Source organism: Plecotus auritus (assembly GCF_963455305.1).
Source record: "Plecotus auritus genome assembly, chromosome: 7".
NCBI classification, from domain to species: Eukaryota; Metazoa; Chordata; class Mammalia; order Chiroptera; family Vespertilionidae; genus Plecotus; species Plecotus auritus.
This window is the reverse complement of record NC_137774.1, coordinates 130012610-130031014: the sequence shown is the minus strand read 5'-3', so window position 1 is coordinate 130031014 and position 18405 is coordinate 130012610. Positions and strand designations below refer to the sequence as shown.

Below are 18405 nucleotides of genomic sequence, written 5' to 3'. Positions count from 1 at the left end.
TAGCCTTGAGTGGAGGCCTGGGCCCACCAGGGCAGGTGGAAAGCTTGGCTTCCTCCATTGCCTGGGAAACCCAAGCCTCCTGCTCTCTCTGTGGCTGCAGCCATCTTGGTTGGGTTAATTTGCATAGTCACTCCTGATTGGCTGGTGGGCGTGGCTTGTGGGTATAGCTGAGTGATGGTTAATTTGCATATTACTCTTTTATTAGATAGGATACCATTACGATTGACTTTCTCTTTAAATCCTTTACTATAAGACCACTGCATATATACATCATTAAGAAATGCTAATAACACATGGACAGACAAGACAGTAACATTCTAGTGGCTTTGTTATGCAGCACAAATTATAAAAGGAAAAAATAAAACTTAGGATTGTTGCACAGGACCTCAACATTTCGTATACACACTGTACTTTCTTTTCCAGGACCCTTAATTTAAAACTCCAATAATTCTGTGTCTAAGCCTTATAAAGGAAATAATTGTAAAGCTTATAAATTAGATATTGAGGACTTTTATGGAGGCAGTGTGAGCTTTAATTTGAGAAATGTGTCAATGAAACCTCCATTATCAATAACAAATTGTTATGATAATTGCTTATTTTTCAGGACCTTTGAAGCAAAATAAATAGAAATCAATTTTCATCTTGAAAATGGTTTACTACTTTGCCATTAGTAAGTACTTTTCTTCTCACAAATAACTACACAATGTGCTTTCCTGGGAAACCACCACCAGTTTCAAATCTTAATAGAATTCTGGTTTCACAGAAAGTGCAGAGATGAACAAAGAAATAATGAGTATGCTTGGCCAAGCTATGCAGCACTATGTTAACATCTGTTTGTTAAAAAAAAAATTAATAGACAAACAAAGGCTTCAGCATTCTATTATGTTAAAGTAAAGATGAGGCTATATAAATACCATGGAAATGAAGATAAAAATTTTTGTTTAAAGGAACATAATACAAGTTTGTTCTTGTTTATTTTCCAAAATGGTAATATTATTTTTTTATAAAGGAAGTAGCTGGAATTTATATAGGTATAGCCTCCTTCAAAAATAGATTTCATACTCAATCTACTTATATTAATTATGATCAATCTACTCCTTTTCAGTCATGTTTTATATATAAGCAATGATACTTTTTTTTAGGCAAATATTAGGAAAAAACTCAATTGGAAAAATATGAACTCATTTAGGCAATATACAATATAAAGAATATAAAATAGAACAAAAAAAGATCACATGATGTCTGATTAGTAAAAGTAAAATGAGAATTATAATATCAATTAGTACTGCATGTTACAAATTCTTCTTAAAAATTCTGTTATAAACACTGACAGTATTTGGTAGGCACAGGGAAACAATTAAGATAATGTAGAGTCACTACAGAAAGAAAAAAAAACTTATTGCTAACATTGTAGTATTCCTTTGATAAGAACTGGTTGTGCATTGATTATAAAAGCTCTATCAACTCTTGCTTTTACTTGATAACTATGAGATTTTTTAACCTTGTACTTTCTTTCCCTAATATATTTCAACCTTTGTGAATAATTCTAGAAACCGAGAGAAAAGTAATTCACAGTTAATGTGATGTTGCTTAAGAAATTTAAATAATAAAAATCAAATTAAACCATTGAAAAGGCAGGCTTAGACCTCCTTAAAAAGACAGTTTGTGGCCTACCATAATTTGAGCACTTTTTCATGAAAAACCTCATTCAGTTTCCTACAGATTTAGCACAGTTCATTCCATGGAGATAGAGAGGAGGGGAACAGAGAGGAGGGTTGTGGGGTGTGGGTGTCCTCACTCCTGCTCCGTGCAGCCCAGCAGCTCCGACCGCAGCGTGATCCTCCCATACCAGGACCAAGGAAGGATCCTTATGTGCCGTGCGTGGATCGGAGGGTCGATGACGTTTTTTCTGTGGGTATCATTGTCAAAATTGCCCTGGAACACCTGGTAAAGGAGAGTGAAGAACATCAATCATATAGTTTCTTCTTGGGAATTATTTATATTATTTTCTTATTTGGAGTTTTTTTCCTCCCCAAATGTGAGATCTGATAACTTAATCATGTTATGTTTTTAAAAACATTGCAGCTTCTTTCTTTTTCTTTTTTTTTAAATCGTTATTGTTAAAAGTATTACATATGTCCCCCTCTTTCCCTCATTCTAGCCCCTTCTAGTCCTCCCCGCCCCAATCCCAGGCCTTCACCACCCTGTTGTCTGTGTCCATGGGTTATGCATATATGCAAACACGTTCTTTGGTTGATCTCTTCCTACCCACCCACCCTGCTCTCAAAGCCCAGCCCAAATACAGCTTCTTTTTAATGATCATTTTAAAATTAAATTGTCAATCTTTGAAAAGAGTTAAATAAGACAAAAATTTTTTTTGTGTTATGCGGGAATCTATGTAGATCTATCATTTTATCTGCCTATCAATTTTTAAAAATACAACACATATTTGTTTTTTGCTTTTATCACGGAGTGCTGCTGGTTAGGCAGTTTGTGCTAAAAGTGCTCTCTTCTAAGAGGTGACGCAGAGATCCAGATTGCTTGCAAATTTCAGCCACATCTGAAACATGTGGCCTCCACACTCACAAAGGACAAGGCGGGAGAGTGTTGCTAGATTGTGCAGGATATTTGAAAGAGCAAGGTATGGAAACAGCTGGCATCATTTCTGAATACATCTCATTGGCCTTAATTATATGAACCTGGCCCAACTGAAAAGGGGGAAGTAGAGAGGAGAACATGGATATTTGGTGAGCATAAGTCTCTATCACAGTGTCTTTTTGCTCACTTCTCCATAGAGAGCAAGATTAATCCATCTTCAAGAAGAGACAACCTAATCAATGATGTTTTTGAACTACACTTTTTTTTCTTTGCTTCTCTATTAATTCCTGGACCCATACAATACTGTTGTGATCACTGGGGCTCATATGCTCTTAGATATTGCCATTACATGACTATTCTCCTTTTTCTTCTCTTGTTTCAAACCTTTTTGAGCATTTTTCTCCCAAGAGACCTTCATAATAACTTTGAGAAGTGTCTGCTTCACAATAAACGAATCAATACTATGACCCTGCCCTGGCCAGGTGGCTCAGTTGGTTGGAGCATTGTCCCATACACCAAAAGGTTGGGAGTTTGATTCCCCATCAAGGCACATACTGAGGTTGGGGGTTCAATCCCTGGTTGGAGCATGTACAGGAGGCAATGAATTGATGTTTCTCTCTCACATCGATGTTTCTCTCTCTCCCTTCCTTTCTCTCTAAAAAATCAATAAAAAAATGTCCTTTGGTGAGAATTAAAAAAAATTATTAAAAAATGATATTAGGATCCTGATAAGAATGACATAAAATGATACATTACTTTTGGAGAAATTCATGTATCTATAATATTTAGTCTTAAAGATTTTACTATTTTAAACCATGGATTCTGAACATTTATTATTTAAGTATTTCTAACTGTTTCATATTTACACTTTTGGTTTAGAGCTATTAGGATAGTAAAAATAACTTCAAGGTTTCCCTTTTAACTTTATGAGGCATTTTATAATGAGAAGACAATTTCATTTCTTACTTGAGATCAAAACATAACTATATGGCTAAAGGGAGACCTGAAAATAAAATTTCCCCAAAGCAGGGAACCCCCCCCCCCATCATCACATGACAATATTTAGCCCATATCTTTGAACATCCTAAAACTAAAGGGAATGTTTTAAAAATAGCCTTTTATTATTAGTTGGTTCAGTCCCACATGATCAAAAAGGTTCCCTGGAAAGAAAAAAAAATAAAGATATTCTTCTCTAAAGCATTAGACAGCATGACACTGATTAATAGAAGCAACAGACAACATGGGGTAATCTCTCTGCTGGTTTCATGGAAAGATTATGAGGGGAAACACAAGTGCCATTGACATCTGGTGGGGGAATGATTTTTCAACTTGACACCAAATATATCTCAAAGGCTATTATTGAAAAATATTTGCTGAAGAAGAGAATACTGAGCTATGCCACATCTAGAGTTCATCCTCCTGGCATATCTGAATTCACATTCATATAATAAAAATTTCATCTTCAGCAATGCTCTGGCTTGCATTGACCAAGGAGGAATTAGCTATGGATTAATATGTGTTACTAAGTAACAGTGCCTCTGTTGGCACAAGTTCACATGTATAGGACATACCATACAAACACTTACCAAAATCTTGAGAGGTTGTCATTGCAACAGCAGAAAATAGGAGAGTACACACTACGGTTTCCTGACTTTCTCTCTGACATATGATATTGGATTCAAATGCTTCATTGACACTGTGGTGTTACAATTTAATACAAAAGCTAAAATCCAATTTCATAGCCCTGCTAGAGATCTTAATGTATATCTTTGGGATTAATAGAGTTTAAATTCATTAACTTTCATCACAAAATCTATGACAGTCCAAAATATAGCCTTATGCCACTTGTTGGGAAGGAAATATGGGAAGAAACAATTTTCTTTACGTTGCTGGTTTTCAGCACACGTTTCCATAAGAAACTATCAATCCACGAAGCAATAGTCCACTTATTACCTACTAGAGGCCCAGTGCACGAAATTTGTGCATGGGTGGTGTGTGTCCCCCAGCCCAGCCTGCACCCTCTCCAATCTGGGACCCCTCGAGGGATGTCCAACTGCCCGTTTAGGCCCCATCCTAAACGGGCAGTCGAACATCCCTCTCACAATCCAGGACTACGGACTCCCAACCGCTCACCTGCCTGCCTGCCTGATTGCCCCTAACCACTTCTGCATGCCAGTCTGATCACCCCCTAACCACTCCCCTGCCAGCCTGATCAATGCCTAACTTCTCCCCTGCTGGCTCGATTGCCCCTAACTGCCCTCCCTTACCAGCCTGTTCACCCCTAACTGCCCTCCCCTGCTGGCCTGGTTGCCCCCAACTGCCCTCCCCTGCTGGCCTGGTCACCCCTAACTGCCCTCCTCTGCTGGCCTGGTCCCTCCCAACTGCCCTCCCCTGCAGGCCTGGTCCCTCCCAATTGCCCTCTCCTGCTGGCCTGATCGCCCACAACTGCCCTCCCCTGCTGGCCATCTTGTGGCAGCCATCTTGTGTCCAGATGGGGGTGGCCATCTTTGGCCACATGGGGGCGAGCATCTTGTGTGTTGGAGTGATGGTTAATTTGCATATTACCTCTTTATTATATAGGATACTCATCTCTTTATCATGGAGAATACATAGAGAAATGGCATCAGCTCTGAAACTGCACAGAGTTAGGACATTTCTGATTTATTGTATAAAACATATTTTAAATATCATAAATATTTGTATGCTCATTAAAAAAATTAAATGAAGTTTCACAAAACAGGATGATTTACAACCAAAATGTCCACAGAAAAACAGCCAAAATCTACATTGGAATCACCCAAAGTGTGATCTAAAATTTCTGAAAATACAGTCTTATTTTCAGAGTTCTCTCAGTAATGACACAGCACAGAACACAAAGCACACATTTGCAAATTCCAGCATGACATCTTGTACTTGCTGTGCAAACATGTGGCACATATGCTGTTTTCTTGTCTCTAGCACTGGGAAGAGCCTGCGTAAGAATGCTATTTCAATGTTTCACCTGGCCCAAAATGCTAACTCAGCATTTTTAGTTAGCTTCACGAACCCTAAGAATTCTAGAAGAGTGCTTTCACATACACACTTTAGAGATTTAAGCACCTTGATTGAAATCAAGCCTGAAATGGCTGATGGAGAACCTTAAATCTCCATATAGCAGGGAAACATTAGTTGTGAGAAAATGGCTTTTATTGAGAAGTTTTTTAAAGGAATTTGCACAAGTTACAGTTTCAGGAGACTTAATTAGCTGATGACAAGTGTGCTGATATACTCAAACATGATAATGCTCAGGGGTCTCTTAAGCTTGAACCAACATATGGGGCCTCAAGAAAAAAGCACTCAAGGTATTTTGGAGAGGTTTGCACAATTACAACCTAGGAGTATATAGGAGAAAATGTAGCTGCCTCAATGTGACTGAGATCTTGGATTTTATTTTCTAATATCAACTCTACTAGTTAAAATTCAAATCAGATTCAAGTGAGGATTCAAATCTCAATGCACAGAGACTATCGGATAAAATTTAATATTCTAGCAACACTTAATATTTTTATAAGATGAGATTTGTCATTCTTTGTTAGAGACAATGGTATATTAAGGCCAGAGTAGATGTCATTAATAGGAGGTGCCAAGGATCTTGGAGGGAGGCAGTATCCTCCATAACAAAGTCCTAGAGCTGGGCATATCTCAGATTCTCTTGGCAGTCATGTATTATAACTCTGCCTTCCACAAATACCCAGAAATCCTTTGGGGAATTTCTTGCATATACTATTTAATTAACAACTCATCTGGTTTATGAAGATGTAATTCTTTTTACTTGTCCTAAACTTAAGTCATTAAAAGTTTTAAAGAGATTCCCATTGTTCAAAGCTTTTGGAATTTACTTCATATCTTACCTCATAAGCTTTATTTACAGCCTCCCTGAGCTCTGCAAGGCTAACAACTCAGTATTTTAGCAAGGTGTCAAGTGGCCATCAGTTCATCCCTCTGACCTTTAGGTCACCCTCTCTACATTTCAGTACTTCTTTTCTGATATGCGGAGACTAAAACCATGTGTGGGATTCCAGATACTAAGGAAATAAATAGGTTAAATAAAGCTTTCTCAAGTTTTCTGTATTTGCATTTGCCTTGTTAATAGTTTCAAACATACTGTTGGCTTCATTGACTGATGTCCTTAAGAGAGAGAGAAAGGACAAAGATAAAAAAATCCATTTCTCTACGACAGCATGGTGTGTGTGTGGTGGGGAGGGAGGAGCAGGGAAGTGTAAAAGCTAAGAATACTTTATTTAGCATACATAATTTCAATTACGTATCCTCTTCATCTGGAATGCTTATAAAGAAGTTAGAAGAGAGGGAGGAAAAAATGGCGGCGGAATAGTCAGACATGTCCTGAGCCTTGTCCCAGAGCAGATAGAAAGAACAGCTGAGGGTCACACGAGGTGTGTTTGTTGGTGAGTTAAGGGACAGCTATACCAGGAGACGGTGGGAGACTGCTTGATGGTGCTCCTCTGACCAGGCATCACTGCCGCTGGGTTCCTTCCCGAAGCGACCGGCTTGGACGCAGAGACTGCGCCATCTTGAAGGGGAAAGTGGATGTTATCGGAAGCCTGAAAATCTACAACTGCGGCACCTACTGAACAGCTGCGAACCCCAGAGCACCGGTCCCCAGTTGGCGCAAACATGCGGATTCAGAGGAGCTCTACACTCCACCACGGAAAGTGCCTTGTGCTTTGTAACTGGTTGTGTTGTATTTTGGGCCTTTAAGTCAACGCAGGAGAGAGAGATCTACATAACCAGACACCCGGAGAAGAGAGACCATGGGGAGACAAAGAAAGTGCCCACATATGAAAGAAAAGCAGGCATCACCAGAAAGGAAGTAAACAAAATGGAGGCAAGCAACCTGCCAGAGAAAGAATTCAGAGAAATGGTCATAAGGTGACTGAAAAGAATGGAAGATAAATTCGACAATATGTGTAAGAACCAAGAGGAAATGAAGAACAAAGAAGAACTGAAAAATGACATTGCTTCTGTAAAGAACTCAATAGAAAGCATCAAGAGTAGACTAGAAGAAGCAGAAGACCGGATCAGTGAGCTAGAAGACAAGGTAGGAAGAAATACCCAAGTAGAGCAGCTTCTAGAAAAAAAAAAAATTAAAAAGCAGGAGGAGAGCCTAAGGGAACTTTGGGCAACATGAAACAAAACAACATCTGCATAATTGGGGTTCCAGAAGGAGAGGAAAGTGAGCAAGGAATAGAAAACCTGTTTGAAGAAATGACAGAAAACTTCCCTGATATAGGGAAGAAAAAACTCACACAAATCCAGGAAGCTCAGAGTCCCAAGCAAAATGAACCCCAAAAGACCGACACCAAGGCACATTATAATTAAATTGGCAAATACCAACGACAAAGTAAGAATCTTAAAAGCGGCCAGAGAGAGACAGAAAGTTACATACAAAGGAACCCCCATCAGACTAGCAACTGATTTCTCAACAGAAACTCATCAGGCCAGAAGGGAATGGAATGAAATATACAAAGTCATGCAAAGGAAGGGTCTGAATCCAAGAATACTGTACCCAGCAAGGCTATCAATCAGAATTGAAGGTGAAATCAGGAGCTTCACAGACAAAAAAGGACTAAGGGAATTTATCACCACTAAACAAGCAATGCAAGAAATGCTAAAGGGTCTGCTGTAAAAAAAAAAAAAAAAAAAAAAAAGAAATAGGAAGTGAAGAAGGAACACAGGGGTAAAGAATAAAAATGGCGACAAATAAGTACCTATCAATAATAACTTTAAATGTAAATGGATTAAATGCCCCAATCAAAAGACATAGGGTAATGGATTGGATAAGAAAACATGACCCATATATCTGCTGTCTACAAGAAACCCACCTCAGAAAAAAAGATGCACACAGACTGAGGGTGAAGGGATGGAAAAAGGTTTTCCAGGCAAATGGAACTGAATAAAAAGCTGGGGTAGCATTACTTATATCTGACAAATTAGATCTCAAACTGAAGGACATAACAAGAGATAAGGAAGGCCACTTCATAATACTAAAGGGAGCAATCCGACAAGAAGAAATAACTCTGGTAAACATATATGCACCCAATACAGGAGCACCCAAATACATAAAAAAACTCCTGGAGGATATCAAGGGAGAGATTGACAGCAATACAATCATAGTAGGAGACTTTAATACCCCACTATCACCATTGGACAAATCCTCTAAACAAAAAATCAGCAAAGAAACATCAATCCTAAATGACTCACTAGACCAGATGGAATTAAATGACATCTTCAGAACATTTCACCCCAAAGCCACAGAATATACATTCTTCTCAAGTGCACATGGGTCATTCTTAAAGATAGACCATATGTTGGGACATAGGCAAAGTCTCTTCAAATTCAAGAAGATAGAAATCATATCAAGCATCTTCTCAGACCATAGTGGCATAAAACTGGAAATCAACTACAATAAAAACAACCCAAAGAAATCAAACACATGGAGGCTAAACAACATGCTATTAAACCATGACTGGGTTACCAGAGAGATCAAAGAAGAAATAAAAAACATCATGGAAACAAATGACAATGAAAACACTACAATCCAAAATCGATGGGACACAGCGAAAGCAGTCTTGAGAGGGAAGTTCATAGCTCTACAAGCCTACTGCAAAAAACAAGAAACAATGGTAATAAATTACCTAACCCAACAACTCAAAGAGTTAGAAAAAGAGCAAAAAGAAAAGCCCAGTGTAAGCAGAAGGAAGGAAATAATAAAGATCAGAGCAGAGATAAACAACATAGAGACCAAAGAAACAATACAAAAGATCAACAAAACCAAGAGCTGGTTCTTTGAAAGGATAAACAAGATTGATGAACCTCTAGCCAGGCTCACCAAGAAGCAAAGAGAGAGGACCCAAATAAACAAAATCAGAAATGAAAGAGGTGAAATAACAACAGATCCCGCCGAAATACAAAGGATTGTTAAAAAATACTATGAACAACTCTATTCCAACAAACTGGACAACCTGGAGGAAATGGACATATTCCTAGAAAAATATAACCTTCCAAAACTCAATCAAGAAGAATCTAAACAGATCAATATGCCAGTAACTATGGAAGAAATTGAAGCAGTCATCAAAGAGCTTCCGGCAAACAAAAGCCCGGGGCCAGATGGCTTCACAGGAGAGTTTTACCAAACATTCAAGAAAGAACTGAAACCTATCCTCCTCAGACTGTTCCAAAACATTCAAGAGCAAGGAACACTTCCAAGCTCCTTCTATGAAGCCAGCATCACCCTAATGCCAAAACCAGATAAAGATAACACAATGAAGGAGAATTACAGACCAATATCCCTCATGAATGTAGATGCCAAAATCCTCAACAAAATTCTAGCAAATTGGATCCAGCAGTACATCAGAAAGATCATACACCATGACCAACTAGGGTTTATCCCAGGAATGCAAGGATGGTACAATATCCGAAAATCAATAAATGTGATACATCACATAAACAAATTGAAAGATAAAAATCACATAGTCATATCAATTGATGCAGAAAAAGCATTTGACAAAATCCAACACCCTTTCTTGATAAAAACTCTCAAAAAGGTGGGAATAGAAGGATCATACCTCAACATAATAAAAGCTATATATGATAAACCCATAGCTAACATCATACTCAATGGGCAAAAACTAAAACCATTTCCCCTAAGAACAGGAACAAGACAAGGATGCCCACTCTCACCACTCCTGTTTGACATAGTACTGGAAGTATTAGCCATTGCAATTAGGCAAGAAGAAGAAATAAAAGGCATCCAAATTGGAAAAGAAGAAGTAAAGCTGTCCTTATTTGCAGATGACATGATATTGTACATAAAAAACCCAAAAGACTCCATCAAAAAACTAACAGACTTAATAAATGAATTCGGCAATGTAGCAGGATACAAAATTAACGCCAATAAATCTATGGCATTTCTATACACCAACAGTGAACTTACAGAAAGAGAGACTAAAAAAAGCAATCCCATTTTCCATTGCACCAAAAAAATTAAGATACTTAGGAATAAACCTAACCAAGGAGGTAAAAGACCTATATGCAGAAAACTACAGGACACTGAAAAAAGAGATAGAGGATGATGTAAACAGATGGAAGAACATACCATGTTCATGGATTGGTAGAATCAACATCATCAAAATGTCCATACTACCCAAAGCAATCTATAGATTCAATGCACTCCCCATTAAAATACCAACAGCACATTTCACAGACCTAGAAAGAACTCTCCAAAAATTCATCTGGAATAAAAAAAGACCCCGAATAGCCACAGCAATCCTGAGAAAGAAGAATAAAGTAGGAGGGATCTCAGTACCAGATTTCAAGCTGTATTACAAAACCACTGTCCTCAAAACAGCCTGGTACTGGCACAAGAACAGACATATAGATCAATGGAATAGAATAGAGAATCCAGATATCGACCCAAACCAATATGCGCAATTAATATTTGACAAAGGAGGCATGAGCATACAATGGAGTCAAGACAGTCTCTTCAATAAATGGTGTTGGGAAAATTGGACAGATACATGCAAAAAAATGAAACTAGATCACCAACTTACACCATACACAAAAATAAACTCAAAATGGATACAGGACTTAAATATAAGACGGGAAACCATAAAAATACTAGAGGAATCCACAGGCAGCAAAATCTCAGACATATGCCAAAAGAACTTTTTCACTGATACTGCCCCTAGGGCAATGGAAGCCAAAGAGAAAATAAACAAATGGGACTACATCAAAATAAAAAGCTTTTGCACAGCAAAAGAAACCATCAACAAAATATCAAGAAACCCCACTGTATGGGAGAACATATTTGCAAATGGTATCACTGATAAAGGTTTAATTTCCAACATCTACAGGCAGCTTATACAACTTAATAAAAGGAAGATAAATGATCCAATAAAAAAATGGGCAACAGACCTAAATAGAATCTTTTCGAAAGAAGACAGAAGGAAGGCCAAGAGACACATGAAAACATGCTCAAAGTCACTAATTATCCGAGAGATGCAAATCAAAACGACAATGCGATACCATCTCACACCTATCAGAATGGCTATCATCAACAAATCAACAAACGACAAGTGTTGGCGAGGATGCGGAGAAAAAGGAACCCTAGTGCACTGCTGGTGGGAATGCAGACTGGTGCAGCCACTGTGGAGAACAATATGGAGTTTCCTCAAAAAACTGAAAATGGAACTCCCATTTGACCCAGTAATCCCACTCCTAGGAATATATCCTAAGAAACCAGAAACACCAATCAGAAAGGATATATGCACCCCTATGTTCATAGCAGCACAATTTACAATAGCTAAGATGTGGAAACAGCCTAGGTGCCCGTCAGCAGATGACTGGATCAGAAAACTATGGTACATCTACACAATGGAATACTATGCTGCCATAAAAAGAAGAATTACTACCATTTGTAGGCACCTGGATGGAATTAGAGAACATTATGCTAAGTGAAATAAGCCAGTCAATGAAAGAAAAATACCACATGATCTCACTCATTTGGTGATAATGAAAAACATTATAAACTGATGAACCAAAAGATAGTTACAGAGGCAGTAAAGCATCAAACAGACTGTCTAATTACAGCGGTAAGGTTAGGGAGAGGTGGGGGAAATAAGAGATCAACTGAAGGACTTGTATGCATGCATATAAGAGTAACCAATGGATGCAAAACATTGGGGGGTGAGGGCATGTATGGGAGTGGGGTGGGGGGGCAATGGTAAGATATGTACACATATAATACCTTAATAAAAATTTGAAAAAAAAAACCAGCCTGGTACTGGCACAAGAACAGACATATAGACCAATGGAATAGAATAGAGAATCCAGATATCAACACAAAACACTATGCTCAATTAATATTTGACAAAGGAGGCAAGAACATACAATGGAGTCAAGACAGTCTCTTCAATAAATGGTGTTGGGAAAATTGGACAGATACATGCAAAAAAATGAAACTAGACCACCAACTTTCACCATACACAAAAATTAACTCAAAATGGAAACAGGACTTAAACATAAGATGGGAAACCATAAAAATACTAGAGGAATCCACAGGCAGAGAAATCTCAGACATATGCCAAAGCAATTTCTTCACTGATACTGCTCCTAGGGCAATGGAAGCTAAAGTGAAAATAAACAAATGGGACTACATCAAAATAAAAAGCTTTTCCACAGCAAAAGAAACCATCAACAAAACAACAAGAAAGCCCACTGTATGGGAGAACATATTTGCAAGTGTTATCACTGATAAAGGTTTAATCTCCAACATCTACAGGGAACTTATACAACTTAATAAAAGGAAGATAAATGATCCAATAAAAAAAAATGGGCAATGGACCTAAATAGAATCTTTTCGAAAGAAGACAGAAGGAAGGCCAAGAGACATATGAAAACATGCTCATAGTCACTAATTATCCGAGAGATGCAAATCAAAACGACAATGCGGTACCATCTCACACCTGTCAGAATGGCAACCATCAAGAAATCAACAAATGACAAGTGCTGGTGAGGATGCGGAGAAAAAGTAACCCTCGTGCACTGCTGGTGAGAATGCTGACTGGTGCAGCCACTGTGGAGAACAGTATGGAGTTTCCTCAAAAAACTGAAAATGGAATTCCCATTTGACCCAGTAATCCCACTTCCAGGATTATATCCCAAGAAACTAGAAACACCAATCAGAAAGGATATATGTACCCCTATGTTCATAGCAGCACAATTCACCATAGCTAAGATTTGGAAACAGCCTAAATGCCCATCAGCAGATGAGTGGATTAGAAAATTATGGTACATTTACACAAATGGAATACTATGCTGCTATAAAAAAGAAGGAATTCTTTTTTTAAAAAAAAATATATTTTATTGATTTTTTACAGAGAGGAAGGAAGAGTGATAGATAGTCAGAAACATCGATGAGAGAGAAACATCGATCAGCTGCCTCTTGCACACCTCCTACTGGGGATGTGCCCGCAACCAAGTTACATGCCCTTGACCGGAATCGAACCTGGGACCTTTCAGTCCGCAGGCTGAAGCTCTTCCACTGAGCCAAACCGGTTTTGGCAAAATAAGGAATTCTTACCATTTGCAGCAGCATGGATGGACTTGAAGAGCATTATGTTAAGTGAAATAAGCCAGGCAATGAAAGAAAAATACCACATGACCTCACTCATTTATGGAAAATAAAGAACATTATAACCTGATGAATAAAAGGATAGATACAGAGGCAGTAAAGCACCGAACAGACTGTCAAATTACAGTGGGAAGGCTGGGGAGTGTTGGGGAGGGAGGGAAATAGATCAACCAAAGGACTTGTATGCATGCATATAAGCACACCAATGGACACAAGACACTGGGCAGGGGGTAGGGGGATGAGGGCATGCGACAGGGGGTGAGGAGGCTGGGGGAAGGTCAATGGGGAAAAAAAAGGAGATATATGTACTAATACATGTAATATTTCAAACAATAAAAAAAGAAAAAAAAAGAAAAAAAAGCACACACACACACACACACACACACACACACACACAAAAGAAGTTAGAAGAGAACAGTCTGATTCCCGGGAAACTGTTTTTATTTAATTCTACCCATAAATGGAAGAAACAGACTTGGAAGAGAAGGCATAGCACCAAATTCCCTATCTATTTCGAAAATGGAACTGTCCACCTATCTGTAGTAAGCCTTAATATAACAGGGCAGGTGTGTATTTAGACACTTCAAAAGTCTGCCTATCTATTCACTGGAATATGTCTCTTCCTAAGTTCCATCTATTGATCTGAGTGCCATATTCTTTTTTAAAAAAATTTTTTTTAAATATATTTTATTGATTATTTTACAGAAAGGAAGGGAGAGGGATAAAGAGTCAGAAACATCGATGAAAGAGAAACATCAATCAGCCACCTCCTGCACACTCCCCAATGGGGATGTGCCCGCAACCAAGGTACATGCCCCCGACCAGAATCGAACCCGGTACCCTTCAGTCCGCAGGTGGACGCTCTATCCACTGAGCCAAACCGGTTAGGGCAGAGTGCCATATTCTTAATGAGTATAGAAATCTAGTTATCCAAAAAAACAAAAACAAAAAAACATATCCCACATCACTTTTTACATATTTAATAATAACTAACACAAACCTTTCAAATTCAAATTCAAGGGTAAACATTCATAGTTCTTAAAAAAAATTCCCAAGTAAGATGCATTTCAAACTTACCTTGATTTCATTCCATTGGTTTCCCTCTGGTTAAACTATAACTTGATTAAACTGTGGTATTTGTTTGGACACAGTATGCAGTGGCTCACAAGAGTACACCTTTGTTGCAGATACAATCTTTCTATCAATGCAGCCTAAGATTTAAAACTATTATACTACATTTTGGGTCATGACTAATTGATTTATGGTCAAATAAACTCTGAACTTTTTCATAAAATTTCTCTAAAGCCAGGATTTGTCCCAATTTTTTTACTGTAAAATAGATTTATAGTAGATGTAAAAATTTATATTTATCTCAATTTCATTTCAGTTTATTGAATTTATGACATTTTAAAATAGTAATTCCTAGTTAAATTTATGATGTATTTAAAAAGTAGTGGAAATTTAGTGGACATTAGAATTTAAGTATCTATTTCATAAAGTAACCATTTATGTATTTTGTAAGTATAAAATCTGATTTTTGTGGTGACATAAAGGACTTATACTTATTACTTTACAGTTCAGCATCATAAAATTCATTTTTATGTACTTAGTATCAACATTCCTTGAATTTTTGGATTGTCAAATATTTCTATTACTAGAGGCCCAGTGCACAAAATTCGTGCATGGGAGTGTGTGTCCCTCAGCTCAGCCTGCACCCTCTTCAATCTGGGACCCCTCGAGGGATGTCCAACTGCCCGTTCAGGCCTGATCCCGGTAGGATCGGGCCTGAACAGGCAGTTGGACATCCTTCTCACAATCCAGGACTGCTGGCTCCCAACTGCTCACCTGCTTGCCTTCCTGATTGCCCCTAACCGCTTCTGCCTGCCAGCCTGATCACCCCCTAACCACTCCCCTGCCAGCCTGATTGATGCCTAACTGCTCCCCTGCCAGCCTGATTGCCCCTAACTGTCCTCCCCTGAAGGCCTGTCACCCCTAACTGCCTTGCCCTGCTGGCCTGGTGCCCCCCAACTGCCCCACCCTGCAGGCCTGGTCCCGCCCCAACTTCCCTCCCCTGCTGGCCATCTTGTGGTGGCCATCTTGTGTCCGCATGGGGGCAGCTATCTTTGACCACATGGGGGCAGCCATCTTGTGTGTTGGATTGATGGTCAATTTGCATAATACTCTTTTATTAGATAGGATAGCTTGAATCAATGTTTTAAGTGACTTAATGCCTTATGGAAATTTTCACAGAATAAGTATGCACAAATGGTATTAAACATAATATTTATCCATTTGGATAGGGTTTATAAGAGAGACTTCATTTTTTTCTGATTCTATGATTAGATTATCAATATATTTTAAGCTAAGCTGCAATTTAATTTATACCTACTTTACTCTATTTTGGAGCATTTAAAAAACAAAGCTTTTTATTAAAAAATAAAATAAAAATTATTTTTTAAATGTATGTAAATTATTTTTTAAGAAAGTTTCTGTTAGTTGTATAAAATAGGGGAAAAAAGAGGACATATGTAATACTTTCAATAATAAAGATTTAAAAAATTCTTATTGGCAGTTTCACATGTGTGAAACTTCTGTTAGTGATTGGATATAAAAAGTTTGAAAACAAAGTTTGATTCTTTTAGCTGACATAGACTCTAGCTATTTTCAGTGAATTCAATTTTCTAGGAAAATTTACCAGCATCCTGAAGCCATTTCATGATTGAATGGCTAGTATATCATTCTTGATGGTTTTCTCTACAATCAATTCCACTAAACCAATGAAACTGTAACAAAATTAGTCTAAATATAAGTACATTCTTTCAGATGTAATAAGGAAACAAGAAACCAGTTTTCAGGTAAATTCCAATATTCTAGGAAATGTCCCTTGGAAAATAGTGCCTATCCAGAAAAGAATCACATTCTAAGACATACCCCCAATAAATAAACAAACAACAGAAAATCCTGAAAGACTATTGTTGGAGATAGTAGATTGTATTAACAAGAGTCTATATTGATCACCAGCCTGCAGAAGAATGAGTTGGGGGTGAGCCATCACTATTGGACACCCTAACAATGCTGCAGCAAAAATCCTCAGCAGCACAGAGGGACGGGGAGCTTTCAGGGGCTGTCACAGTGTCTTCCAACCCAAAGCATCTTGAGTGGCACTGCTGCCCTGCAAAAGTGCTGATGAAGTAAGGCCATACCCTCCTGAAACAATGTGTTAGCAGCTGAAAATTTCTGCATAGTTCAGGATGTGTCAAATCGAGTTTAGTCACAGCATCTGCAGATACATGTCATTCCAGTGAACAGTGTATAGTTCATACAACTTTGTGTCATAAAAGACTAACCTTACCCAAAGGGATCTTTGACCTTTGTCTTCAGCTACTGGGGAAAAATGAACTCTCTTGGAAAGTCCCGTATGATAAGAGGGTCTCTGTTTATGTGCGGGCTTTAGGCCACACCAAATAGTCCACGCCAACAATGTGAGTTATGATGGGGCCTTTGGACCAGCGCCAGTACTGGAGGGGCTGAAGACTAAAGTCAGCCATGGAAGCATTTAACCGTGTCTATGTGACTGAGCTTCAATAAACATTCTGCACATCAGGGCTGAGGTGAGTTTCCCTGGTTGGTAGCACTGTCCCGGACTCCACTGAGAGAGAACAGACAGCTCAAGCCTGGACCTCTTCTGGACTCTGCTCCATAAGCTTGGCTAATTTTTATCTGAAACCTGTCACTGTCATGAAGTGTAACTGTGAGTGTAGTTTTAAACAAGTTCTGTGAGTCCTTCTAGTGAATTACCCAACCTGAGGTGGTCTTAGAGACCTCTGAACCTGCAATTGGTGTCAGAAATAAGTGGAATTGTGGACTTCCAAACTTTGCAATGAGCAATTAATGTTGCAAGGTTAGTTGACTTTTTATATTTGTAATATTGATTAGTCTGAAAAGGGACCTCAGTTGTCTGAGATGATTGTATCTAAAACTTTCTCATATCATGTGCCATACTTGTGACAAGATTAGTTATTATCTCAGTCTTTTCTGATTCTTTGATTAAATCCTGACTTGACAACCTATTGCAATGTATTTATTGTAGTCCTGGAGTATAATGTCTACATTTTCTACTCTTAGGTTCTATTCTATTTTTACTTGCTCTTGTTTTTATTTTCTGGGTAATATTTATTCTCATGGACATAAACTTAATAAATATATCAAATAACTAATATTACTTGTTCTCATTCATATTTTAGTAACAAAACAACTCCACACCTTTATTCTTCTACATTTCCTTAATGTCATTTTTTTTCCAAGGCTTACCCATTCTTTGGGGAATATTACTTTGGCCATCTACTGAGGATTAATTTAAAATCAAAGAAACTGTAGTCAGGTTTTCTGAAAGCTGTAGAGCATGGTGACATATATAAATAATTCTGCATCATATTTCATATTGGATGCCCATTTTTCTGTATTCCTTTCAAAATGTTGTTTTGTTTCTAAGCCCTTTTAAAAGTCTGGATGGACCCTGGTTGCTTCAGAGATTTCTTTGCTTTCCAAGCTCACTCAATGAAATTAAATAAAGCTTTCAAACTGCCCATCCAAGGATCTAACTTCAAAGGTCCAAT

At 38.1% G+C, this 18405-nt stretch overlaps 1 protein-coding gene across 2 annotated transcripts in view; it reads right to left on the bottom strand.

Moving 5' to 3' along the window:
* Window positions 1–236: 236 nt before the first annotated feature.
* EDIL3 (EGF like repeats and discoidin domains 3) overlaps window positions 237–18405 on the bottom strand; it is a 397106-nt gene continuing 378937 nt past the window's right edge. Inside the window, exon 11 of one of the 2 annotated variants that reach the window (XM_080682025.1) lies at window positions 237–1944. In XM_080682025.1, the coding sequence (XP_080538151.1) occupies window positions 1795–1944 (150 nt within the window). In that variant the 3' untranslated portion in view covers window positions 237–1794. The remainder of the gene's footprint in view (window positions 1945–18405) is intronic. The other variant, XM_080682026.1, reaches the window with a different exon arrangement.